General features: G+C 36.8%; 1 protein-coding gene across 2 annotated transcripts in view; it reads right to left on the reverse strand.

Moving 5' to 3' along the window:
• Positions 1 to 12,990, reverse strand: part of TTC29 (tetratricopeptide repeat domain 29) — a 180,697-nt gene that overhangs the window by 139,655 nt on the left and 28,052 nt on the right. For both annotated transcript variants that reach the window (XM_069493352.1, XM_069493351.1), the window contains exons 5-6: positions 7,799 to 8,022; positions 2,501 to 2,686 (exon numbers count right to left, since the gene is read on the reverse strand). In XM_069493352.1, the coding sequence (XP_069349453.1) occupies positions 2,501 to 2,686; positions 7,799 to 8,022 (410 nt within the window). The remainder of the gene's footprint in view (positions 1 to 2,500; positions 2,687 to 7,798; positions 8,023 to 12,990) is intronic.

Consider the following 12,990-nt stretch of genomic DNA (forward strand, 5'->3'; position numbering starts at 1 on the left):
TGGTTAAGTTTTATGTTATGCTTTTTAACAAAATAAAAAATTTAAAAAATCAAACCAAATTTTAAAAAATCAGAAATAAGACAAACAGAAAAACGTAGCATACACCTATGACAGCTATCTGAATCTCACTGTAGCTACTCTTCAGTTTTCATCAGTGTAGCCCTGACTTCTTTAGTCCTATTTTCATATATTATTTATTATTCATTCTGTGACTCCTTTTTTGGGGCCAGTAATTGACAGTCCAATTGTTCGATTTGCTTTTGCAAATAGGCTAATAAGTTCTAACAAACAACTTCTATTATAGTAAGTCATATCTCTTCACTGCATAATTTTATAATCACCTATAATCCCCACACTCAGAAATAACCACTGTTAACATGTTGGTGTATGCTATATATACAATATAATTACATTTTACATTGTGTTTTGTGTCTTATTTTTCTACTTAATGAGTCAGGAGCATTTTCTCAAATCAATACATATTTGGGGTTTCCTATATAAATTAGAATAAAATCCAAAGTCCTCACCTTGGCCTACAAGCCCCAGCGTGCTCTCTCCCAAGCCTCCTTGTCTAACTTCTTCCACTTCCCACCTTATTCACTGAGCTCCAGGCACATGGGCCTTCTTGCAGGTCCTTGGGCATTGCCTCAGGGCCTTTGCACTTACTACATTCTCCTTCTGGAACCCCTTTCTTCAGATTCTCATGAAGCTCACCCTCTCATTTCATTCACGTCTCACCTTCTAACAGGTGAGCACCTTATGCAAAGTAGTATCCACTGTCAATCCCCTTGCTCTGCTTTATTATTTATCACAGCACTTACCACTACTTCCTGCTATGTTATGTAGTTATTCATTGTTAAGGCCTATTTTCCCCAGAAGAATATAAGTTCCACAAGGGCAGGGACTTTGTCTTATTCACTGTTTTATTCCCTGACATTAGGTTCTAAATTGATATTTGTTGAGTGAATGAATGAATTCTGCTCTAATCTGTATTTCATGACTACACAGAACTCTCCTACACAGATGTTGCTTAATATATTTATTTAAATATATTTAATATGTTTAGCTAATCTTCTGTTCTGGGATATTATAAATCGTGATGTGATGAAATACTTAAATATGTTCTCTTAAATACAGTAATTTTTAACTGTTTCTTCCAAGTTAAATATAGCAGCTTCCTAGCCATGCCCTCTTCCTCTTTTCCCTCCACTCACAGACAGACTATTATATCACACTCCTTACCTTCCCCTGAATGCAGAGCAGCTTAAGTCCAAACTCACAATGCTGGTGTGTCCCTATTTTACCTTACCACTGTGATTTCCCATGGCTGTTCAGAATTGTACTTGGCCCAAGCTATCCCTCCTATCAGTTCCTGTCATCATGTTTTGACATATTACCTCTCACAGAATGTATTCCTATTTCTTTACCTGCCTAAAATCCACCCATCTTCCAAGTCCCTCACCCATCTCTCTTGATTCCATCATGCCTTCCTCCAATCTAGTCTGCACGACCTCTCACCACTCTGAGTTTTTCTGGCACTGCCTGTGTGTGTCATCGTTCCTGACCATGTTCTGTTCCTATCATGCTTTAGTTACAATCACATTAACTGCAACTTCCTAACGCATAAAAACTGGTGTTTTTTTTTTTTTTTACTTTTATTTTTCAAAGTCCTATGCAGTCCTAGCCACAAAATAAGAAATATTTTTAAATTTAACTGTTTACCAAAGTCAAAACGTTTATGGAAAATTAGATAGTTTTTTAAGGGAAAAAATAACATTATTCATGATAAGATATTTTTATTGTCCCTATATTTTCTTTGCATATTGAATACACTCTATCCTGCCATAAAGAATTTTAATTCTTAAATTCCTGTTTGCAATCTTTGCTCAACCACCATATAAAAGTTTATTTATGACAATTTTGTTGTTTTAGACTTTGGCTTGTCTTAAGATAACATTACTAAGTATATTTAAAAGAGCATTTCCTTCGGAGATTATTATAAAATCACGATGCGGTGGTATCTGAGTTATACAGATTTTTGTTGTTGTTGTTGTTTTTATGTAACGTATATGGGGCACTAGGAAAAATCACGAAGTGTACCCTTCCTTTTGTCCAAACATTTTCATACATGAGAAATCAAGTTAAATGAACAAAGAGGGCTGTCATGAAAGAAAAAAAAATTCAAAACGGTGCAGCATGTGGCCTGAGGGATGTGTGTGCAGAGGTGGGGGAGGACGCTTTCTCTCCCTAGGATGCTGCTGGGAACTCCAGTCTGAGCGTTCAGGCAGGAGCTTGCGCAAGGAATTCTGCAAGAAATACTCCGCAGGAAATACTGAAGCTGAGTCCGCAAGTCACACGCCTTGGCTTTTTGATCTCAATAATTTACATTATTATGTTGAAATTTCAGGTCTTTTTCTCGACTCCCCCGTGCTTTCTGGTTGCCTGATCTCGGAATCCTCCCAAGCACACCCAGGGCAGCGCGGCAAGAATGCCCACTCACCATCTTCCTCGTGGAGAAGACCCATGTGCGCATGCGCCTCGGCTTCTTTCTTCCCACCGTCAATTTTGATCAGTTGAGCAACGTTAAAACATCGTTGGTAGAAGTGGTTCCTTACCCATTTGTCTTCAGAATTATTGAAGTAACAGGCCAGAGCATACAAGTTTTTATACACATCTTCAAAGTATCCTTCAAAGAGAGAAAAACATAAACTGCAATATAAAGATGTCTCATGACAATCCTTTTGAATGGCAAACCAATATCATGACATTTTTTTCCTATTTTTCCTTAAAAATGTGATTATTTTAAAAATCAAATCTAAATGCAAAGTTTATCTATTTTAACTATTAAAATAATGACATTAATTAAAGAATGTGCAGATGAATAAAGCAACAAAAGTCTCTCAGAAAACTTAAGACAGGTGAGAAATTGACATACTGTTTGGGTAAAATAGGAGACTTTATATAAGAAATGGAACAGGATAATGCCTACCAGCAATGTGCTCCTTTATTTTGGAAGAAAGGAGTATGCAGTATCATCGAGTACTTTTCCCGTCAGAAGTTTGAGAAGTAGAGATTCCAGAGAAAGCAATGTTTCTTAATCATGGCAAATGAGAATGTAAATGAAGAAAGGATATGGAAATACCAAGATATTTTCACACCAAAGGGAAAAAAGTCATGGCGCTGATATAAGAAACGATGATCAGGATAACCATATAAGCTCTATTTCTAGCAATGTTTCTAGCAATACAAGTTTCTAGCAATGTTAAAAAAGAGTAGATGTCTATGTTTCTGTTTTCTATATTTTTTCTGCTGAAAATATATAAATAGTAGTCATCCCTATTACTCAGATAATCGTTAATTACTTAAAATTTTGTAGGTTTTTTTCTAAAGACACTTAACCTATATATTATAAATACACAAAAATGTGTGTTAATAAATTGTGAATCAGTCTTTTAAACTCTACTGTAATAGTAAACTTGAACAAAAATGTTTGTGTGCTAATCAACTGTGCCTCGGCCCTGTAAGCTTCACTCTTCTAATGGTGAATATGAATAAATTCATAATCTTTATGTCTTTTTGCATTTATCCTGAAAGAACAGTTGTAAATATGTGGTGGCCTCTGGGTTACAGTTCCAGGAATTTTTTAATAACAATCATTATCAGAGCTGGGTGCAGTGGCTCACGCCTATCATCCTAGCATTCTGGGGGCCGAGCCGGGAGGATCGCTTGAACTCAAGAGTTCAAGACCAGCCTCAGCAAGAGCAAGACCTGTCTCTACAAAATTTAGAAAAATTAGCTGGCATGGTGGTGCATGCCTGTAGATCCAGTTACTTGGGAGGCTGAGGCAGGAGGATCTCTTGAGCCCAGGAGTTTGAGGTTTCAGTGAGCTATGATGAGGCTAGTGCACTCTACCTGGGATGACAGAGTAAGATTCTGTCTCAAAATAATAATAATAATAATAATAATAATTATCTATTAGAATTCACTGATACTAATTGTTCACTATTACCAGAAGAATCCACCCATATATTCATGAAGGGATTATCATTATTAAAAATATTTCCACTAGTATACCTATAAGATTAAAATACAAAGGCTTAGAACGGGTTGGTTACAACAAAAGGTAGCTTTCAAGAACTACAAATGAGTCACTCCAATGTTTCAAAATAAATTTCTAAAACCCATGTTATTCCTTTACATGTGCTTCTTTATAATTCCATGAGAAATTAAGATTTATATCAAAATAAATTTTATACTTGGAAAACAAAATAAAAAACAAAAAAGGTCACCCTATCCTTAAAGGAGCTGGGGATCCTGGAAAGCCATTCTGCTTTTTAAGGGCACTCACATGAAGCTTAGAGGAAAAGTAGAGAGTAGCCCCAGTTATTTATTCAAAACAAATACTCTCACCCCAGAAGCCACTTCTGTGCTTTATCTTTCTATTCTCAAACTCCTACCTAATATGAACAGAGCACTAAAGTCTGTTTTGTAATACTTCATATTCTTGATCATATTTACTGATTAGAGAGTTATTGCTTTTAGATGCCAGTAAGTAAAACATTTCATATCCTCCATTTTAATAAAAGATATATAGAGAATTTTTAAAAAAAATATGCAGTCCTGAAATAATTTTTCTATTTTTCTGTAATTAAACCTTAATATAAAAACATTCCTAATATTTCATAAAGTTTTTTTTTTTTTTTTAGGAATGAGTTATATAAGCTACCAAGTTTCCATATTTAAAGACTACTTGTCAGCTAAGCCATTTTGCTACCAAAAAAAAAAAAAAAATGGAGTCTTTTTCCGAATATTAAGTGTAAAGCAATATATCCAAACTTTGAATCTTTGGACAATATAGCCTGTACCCTGTACATTTTGAGCAGTCTTTTCTCCTTGCTTGTAGACCACTTCCTTGAATTGTCAGTGGGAATATTTGGAAGATGAAAATCAATTTAATTGTGGGTTTGTTATTTAGACCAGCATTCATTATGCTCCTTAAAATGAAGATTTTATAGTGAAATAAATTTGGGAAATGTATTTGCTAATCTTTCTCTTTCAGTGAACTAAATAATATACAACAGCATGTTTAAGGCTCTGATAAGTCCTGCAATAAATCAACCTGCTTAATTTCCATGTTAGTTCACCTGGTTTAGTTTCCCAAACCTATTTCACCAGAATTTTTTTTTGTTTTGCTTTGCATAAAATCTATAAATACCTGTGGAACTTTGCTTGAGTAGAACATATTTTTTGTATCTTAAACAAATGTTATTAGAAAAAAAAAGTTGCTGCTCAACCTTTGACAATAATTTAAAAGTCAAGTGTAAATAATGTTTGAATTATCGATTGATTCGGTTACCCATTACCATTATTGCCATCTCTTCTCCAGCCCCATGGGCTTAAGGCTGTAATCATAATGTTACAGATGGCACAGCAATGATTTACAATAATGGGTAATATAAGAAATGTATCAGGGACAAAGAAACACTTTAATAAATGAAAAATAATCCAGAAAAAAAGTAACTGGCTCACTTTAAACACACCTTTGTTATAAAACAGAAAATGATGGTTTGTAAAGTAATTTAAATAACTCTAGGTTACTGCTCTGTAAGTCTCAAGAGACACAACTGACCCGAGATGACTATTGTTAGTGCCATAGCTTTGATTAAATGAACTTCATTGTGACCCTAGAGTGATGGTCTTTCCAATGAGAAGCAATGAGAATGCTCAGAGATATGCTATTCCAGGATAATTGTCTCCCATCCCATGACCATATGGGATGGAACCTTGATACACTATTAACAGATTTCTGTGTTCTAGACATATAGAAACATGTTTTAAGATTTAGGATTAATTCAAGTTACTAAGAGCAAATGTGCATATCCCGTTTTCTGGGACATTCCTAATTCAAATCACAATTCTTCCCCAATGAAGTTCATGTGCTAAATGTGAAAAAGATTATATGCATTTTTGAAAAAAGACCATACAAATGTTTACATGTCCTTCAGCTGAAGTATTAATATTTTCAATATTTTTTGCAATTATTTTAATTGTCCATATTTCAACCAGGCAAAAGCCACGAGCATTTTGTAGGAGATAACCCTACAGAAGAGCTATTCTGAGCTAGAGATAAATTTGTTCCATTTAACAAATGTGATTTTATTTATCATGAATATATGATATATTACTCAGTGAAAAAAATAACTTCTTTTATTACTCTTACCAATGTGTGTATGACATTGGTTATTATAAAGTTGGACTTTGTTAATTTTTGGAATTAAAGAAACATTTTAACTTACACATATAGTAACTTCTCTTTAATAGATTATAAATTAAAATGTTTTCTCCCTTAAATAGACTGTGTAGGTTCTGTATAATTAAAAAGTTTTTTATGACAAGTTGCTCACATTTGATACTTTATGACAAGTGATATGTTTGGCTCATATTTATACTATCTCAAATGAAAGCTTCAATTTAAAACAGTGCATATGATAAAATTCCACTTAAAACGTGACTACTGGGCAGAATTTACCTTGATTAATTCTACTTTCAGTGTAAATGTCACCTTAGAATTTGGGGCTGATACAACCATGTAGGCTTTTATGGTGCCATTTTTTATTTATAATAGTTAATTTCTTGAAAAATTATTTGTAAGTCATATTTTAAAGTTTACCAAAGACTGTTTTTTAAAGTTAATCCTGCACTTGAATACTTTCCATAATATAAGTAACCACCTCCTATCCCACCTCCTACCCCCTGCCACACACATACACACTTCTAGGTTCACTTGCTTTGTTGCTCACATTTTTGTATATCTCATATTTTTAAGTCAGGTCACAACCTAATGGGAAATATTCGTTGACCCCACTATAGAGACCCCTCTCACGTTGTTTCCATGTCCCTATCAATTTTCTCCATGGTGCCATCACAAAAAGTTGTTAACACTCTATTTTCTCATAGAAAAGCCTGAAATGAAATATAGACATTGTCATATTAGGGTCTGAACTTTTCTTTTAGAGTCCTGTAGTATTTTTACCCAAAAAGTTGGAGACAAGAGTAATTTAAAAAACCAAATTTTAGGATCTTCTTTTTTTCTTTGATTTTAGATGACCAATTCCTAATATGTAACTAAGAAATACTTATGACAATAATATCAATATAATTATTATGGGGGTTAAAACATTTTCTTCAATACTTGACATGTATATTAACTTTCTGGAAAATTTTAAAATACAAGAAAAGGAATTTATTTGCAATGATGTCATTGAAAATATACAATGAACAATTTTATTCGCAATTGTAAATTGCAGGCTTTTCATATCTTTTTACTATTCACTAAGATAAATTCTCCGATTCAAATCAATAGGAAGTACTTCGTAAAACCTTCAAAGTCAACTACATAAATGCGAGGAAATCAGTGATTTTTCAAGATATAGTACTCTTTAAAAGTATCTCCTCAGTGAAAGTCAATTTTCAGATTATGTATAAAGAAAATTTGTGAAAATATTTAAACTTAATATTACAAAAGATTTTAATCCATTGGAAAGTTCTGGAGATGTAATTAGGTGCCAAGTGTTGTCTCTCCTGGCTTAGAATGACATCCCCGGGACGCCCCGGTGTCTGGGCAGCCTCGCATTTCAGCGTTTCCTATCATTCATCCCATAAATACGCTTAGATGAGTAGGTTGAACTGTGCTAAGTTGTCCTAATGTTCCAGATTCAGACATGACACGTCTGGAATCTTCCCTCAGGCGCTTGCTGTTCCGCAGCCAGCCATGCCCTGCTCACGTCCCGCCACTCACCTTTCCTCTCAGCGGCCTCGGCCCTGGCCAGGTAGTGGTAGAAGTGGTCCAGTTTGTCAGGCTGCTCCTCCAGCGGCTTCTGCAGCCAGTGCAGGGCCCGGACTCTCGCGGCGTCCCTCAGGGCGTCCCACTGCCCCATCAGAGCGAAGAGCTCGGTGAAGGACTTGTGATAACCGTCGCGCAGCAGGTCCACGCAGACGCTCTTCTTGTACGAGTTCCTGTACCTGGGAATGAGAACCAGAGCACTCAAAGCTTCATTTTAATCCTTTCAATCTGCACGGTGTATTCATTCTCTAATAATTAAAGATTGAATCGTGCTGCCTTTTGTTCCTCGGTGAAAGCACTGAAAACTATCAAAAGATCCTTGCCTCCAACACTTATAATTGAACAACTTCGGTTTAATGAAAGATGCCAAGAGCCATCTAAATACAATAATTTTAATGAAATTACATTATAAACATATTAGTTCCAGATCTGAGCTCCCTTTGTTAAGGACAAATAAGCTAGTTGACGGACAATATTCAAAAATACTGATACACCAGCCTCCCACCAAAAAAAAAAAAAAAAAAAAAACCCGACAAAAACACCTCAAAAAAAAAACAAAAAAAAACCCAAACAAACCAAAAAACCCCAATAAACCAAGCAAAAATAAAACTTGCCACTTAATATCTAAACAATGTATTCTCTTTATTAGGTAGTTTCACTGTATGTTATGGAAATTCATCATCATTCATTCATGCAGAAAACATTTGTCATTATCTATTATTAGATATATTTAAAAAATTATTTTCAGTTAGAATTAAGTTAATGGTTTGTTAGATTAATAATCCTCTTCTAACTCCAATAATATATCAAATGCAAGGAGATAAAGTGGCCAATGAATATTGACTCAACAAATAGCTATTGCATTTTCTACTGTCAGGCACTTAGACCAAATAGGTCAACACTTTTGCGAAGCTGGCATTCTAACAGGAGAACACAACCAACCAATAAGTAAACAAATGATAAATAATTAGAAATGATGAAAATTTCTATACAGAAAATAAACAGGATTATGGGATAACAGTTGTGTGGTGGCTACTATTCTGCTAAAAGAACAATTAGATGCCAAAAGATATAGCTTTATACTAATTATGTTTTTTTTTTAAAGAAGACAATTACATATTTAGAACAACTGACACGATGTGATACTACTGGAAATAAAAATTCAGTATGGGCTGGAAACAGCCCAGAATTAGTCAGAACACCTGCAGTTCAGCACAGTTTTACTAATCTCCCTAGACCTCATTTCTTCGCATCTGTAAAGTGTATGTATTAATGTAAGCCCTAGCTACATCACGAGATTCTTCTAGGAACCAAATGAAATTATGATGTGAAAATACCCTGGGAAATGTGAAATCCTGCACTACTGGTTTTCATCTCCTAGCTATGCATTAGATTTACCTGTAGAGTTGAAAAAACAAAAAGCACAACAAAACTAAACTAAAATGCCCAGTCTCCATCTGCTAAGAGTTTGTTATCCAGTGGATCAGCCTAGGTATGGAACAAAACAAAGGGTAGTGAGCAGGAGAGTGATGAGAGATCAAATTAAAAAGGAAAAAAAAAAAAAAAAAAAAGGTAGGGCCCAGACCATGAAGAGACCTCCCGGTAATGCAGTGGTGAGAAGTCTGGACTCAAAGCTAGGAGGGAGGTAGAGCCGCTGCGGAGTTAGAGGGAGGGAATTGACAAAATGAGAACGCATTTCAGAAAAGTCACCTGGAAGGAGTGTCCCAGCTGGAGTGCAACCTTCCCCCATCGGGCAGCCAGACTGTCATAGAACTAGACCATAACAAGAATAAGGAAACCACATTCCTCGGCTGGAAAACTAAAAGCCACTATTTAGTATGAGAAGAAGAAATATTTGAAACAGGGAAGAGAAAAGGAATAGCAGTTTTTACTTGGCCCTGCCCTCCCACCGAGACAGAGGAGGAGCGTGTGGAGAACAAGGCAGCACGATGCTGTGCTGCATAGGGCCCTGTCCTCTGTCTCCTCCTCACTCCAGTCAAATGCCAGGGGGGGTCGGGGAGTAGAACAAGCATCAACACCCTGTGAAATCCAGTGGGATCTCAGAGTAGGAAACATTTGTGTCCTGCTTCCCATCTGGGACTCTTGAAGGCAGGAGATTACCAGCATCTCCCTTCCCACCTCCCCCTACAACAGGGCAGAGAAAGGCACAAAAGTCACTAGGCAGAAAGGACCAGAACCAGCCCTATAATTTCCTGTAGCCCTTGAATGCTATAATATTGCAGTGGGCTCCATGTGCAACCCAAAAGATACCAGAAAGAGAGGGCTGATATATGCCTGTCACAATGTCACCTGGCCATAGCAAGGGGACGTGTGCTAAAAGCTGTTCATGGACTGCCTGCTGGGGCCTGAAGGAAGACACAGCTATAACTCTGAAATGAACAGCACTGGGAGCTCCTGAAGGCTTCAGGCCAGCACATTTCCAGAGCTGATAGAATAAAGATGGATCAAGTGCATCAGAGATTCAGTAAGAGAAAACTTGCCTCACAGTGCCTTGAAAGACAGACATTTCTATTTTTTTGACTAAAGGTAGGCAGTTGAGGGCCTTGGTTCAGTGGCCTGGCAAGTTCAAGGGCTTATCATGACCTTTCTCCCTGGCTTGCCCCCTGCTGGTAGCTACAGGGCTGCTACAGCTCCAGATACCATGGCCACCTTCAAGGAAAGAAGAAAGGGCAAAGTGGGATGGCATTGGTTGTATCTTGCTCTGTTTGGGGGAAAAACAAAAACAATCCTGCTACCACGCATGGATTTCTACTTTCCCACTTGCCAGAACTGTGTCGCATGCCCTACCCTCCTTACTACAAGGAGTCTGGAAAAACAAACTGCTAACATGCTCTAGTTTTGTTTGGGGCAGCAATGTGCCCAAGAGAAAGAAGGCTGTTTGTTTTTCCAGATGAAGGGAATAATGGATACTGGACAGGCAAATACAGGGACAGTTACAAGGTACTAGATCAAGATTTGAAAGTAAATGCTGTTACATGCACCCCCCTGCCCAGGGTTGTCAGATAAAGTGCAGGATGCCCAGTTAAATTTGAATGTCAAATAAACAACTAAGGATTTTTTAGTATGTCCCAAATATAGTATGTTCTATATTTTTATTTGATAAATCTAGTAACTCTACTACCCTCCAGCCCTCCCACTACTAGGGTGATGCTGTTTCTATATAGGAAAATAGGGTGAGGGAAAGAGGCTTTAAAATCTTGAATAACCTAAGAAATTGCTGAATTGGACTGACTTTACCTGAGAGTGACAAGATTAGATTTTTACACTAGGGAGGATCAAGGCTCAGGGCCAGGAATTAAAATTAAGTTATAAAAAAATAAAGACTTTCAATTTAGCATTCTTGAGTCTGTGACTCTGAAATTCACACCTGATCCAAGAGGAGGGATGGGAGGAGTGCAAACCTGGAAGCCAGCAGAATAGATGGGAGACTCTAGTGATCATGGAGAGGGAGGTACCTGGGCTGGGACCTGGGGCAGCAGGGCTGGGGTCGGGATGAATAGAAGTGGGTGGATTCAAAACATATTTAGGAGACAGAAAACAAAACAAAACTGTTACCTGGTGACTCAGTGGATGTCAGGGGTGAAGAAAATGGAGGAGGCAGGATGACAACCAGGTTTTTGGATTGGGTAATTGGTAATTTGCTAGAGAGGGCAACACCAAAAAAGAACAGGTTTGGGGGAAGATAATGAGTTCACTTTCAGGTAACTTGAGTTTGAGGAGCCAGAGGGGACATCCCAGTGGTACCCTAGAAGGCAGCTGGGAGGGTGTCATAGAGGCCTGAGAGGACAAGGGGCTGGTAATGCATCCTTGCTTCGAAAGTTGCTTGCCACCTTTGTGTGTTTATGCATTGGCTGTCTGCATGTCTTCCTATGAGTAAAGAAAGCATTCGGGGCAAAAGTCAAGAAAATTATAAATAGATAAAAATGAAAACAGTGACTTTAAACAATAAAAGCAAACACTAGATTGGGCAGTAGGAGGCCATCTCAGTTCTAATGCCAACTGCGACGGAAATAAAAATCACTCTCTGGTCATTATTTGTCTACCAGTATCTAGGTCCACTTCCACAGCAGGCAGCACCCCAAAACACTTTTGGAAATAACCAGTCCCACATTGTGTGTAACTTTGGTGGAACGGGAATTCAAGGACTCCCTAGCCTATGGGTGGGCTATTGGCCCAAATTAGGCCAACTGGTCTCTCACCCAGGAGTTTGAAACCTTGAGGCAACCAACACGGAGTGTACTAGGTTGCTGAAGTTCAATCTGGCAGCAGTATCTTCACAAGATTCTCAAGTTGTTCGTGCTACCTAGATCCATTGATCCATTCCAGGGGCCCAGGTCTTTTTTTTTTCTTCTGAGCTGGGTTCTCCTCTAAATCCACTAGCTACCTAATATCCTTTCAATAAAATTGTTTCCACTTAAATTAATCAGAATCAGTTTCTGCTGCCTGTGACCAAAGAACACTAAGTGATTCAGAAAGGGTTGGACTAAAATTATTTCCAAGATATCTTTCAGCCTCACAACAGCCATGATATATAACTAATATCAATATTTTAAATTTCTAGTAAATTTTTTAAAAAGACCATTCTTTACAGAAGATATGACAAATAGAAATGTATTTAAATATGCATGTATAACGGTGCTGATATCATCTCTATTTTATTCACACACTTGTGTGTGCACACACATGCATGCGAGTATGCCATTGTTTAAAGCCTCATTACTGATATTTGAGAGCAAGAAAGAACAATTACAGTGATTTACTAAATAGATTCCTATTTAAACCTTCATAGGTAATGGGAATTATTTCTTTTTACCAGAAAATCTTCATTTATTAAAAAGGACTGGCTATCTAAAAATAAAAATATACATCAATCTCTACCATTATATTTAAATTTCTCAGATTCTATGTCTCATAACAGAGGACCATAGGCAAAGTTCACTTGCTTTATGAAACGAAATATTTTTAAAACACAAATGGAAATATAAGCAAAACTGAAATTCATTGTTATTTCATTTGGCCATAAAATTTTTAGTCTTTAGTTTCATATGCACATTAAAACACTTTGGAATATTAGTCTAAATTTTAAAGTATTGTTTTTAAGCATCAGAAGAAGAAAAATCTTGACC

Source organism: Eulemur rufifrons, chromosome 18 (assembly GCF_041146395.1).
Source record: "Eulemur rufifrons isolate Redbay chromosome 18, OSU_ERuf_1, whole genome shotgun sequence".
Lineage (NCBI taxonomy): Eukaryota > Metazoa > Chordata > Mammalia > Primates > Lemuridae > Eulemur > Eulemur rufifrons.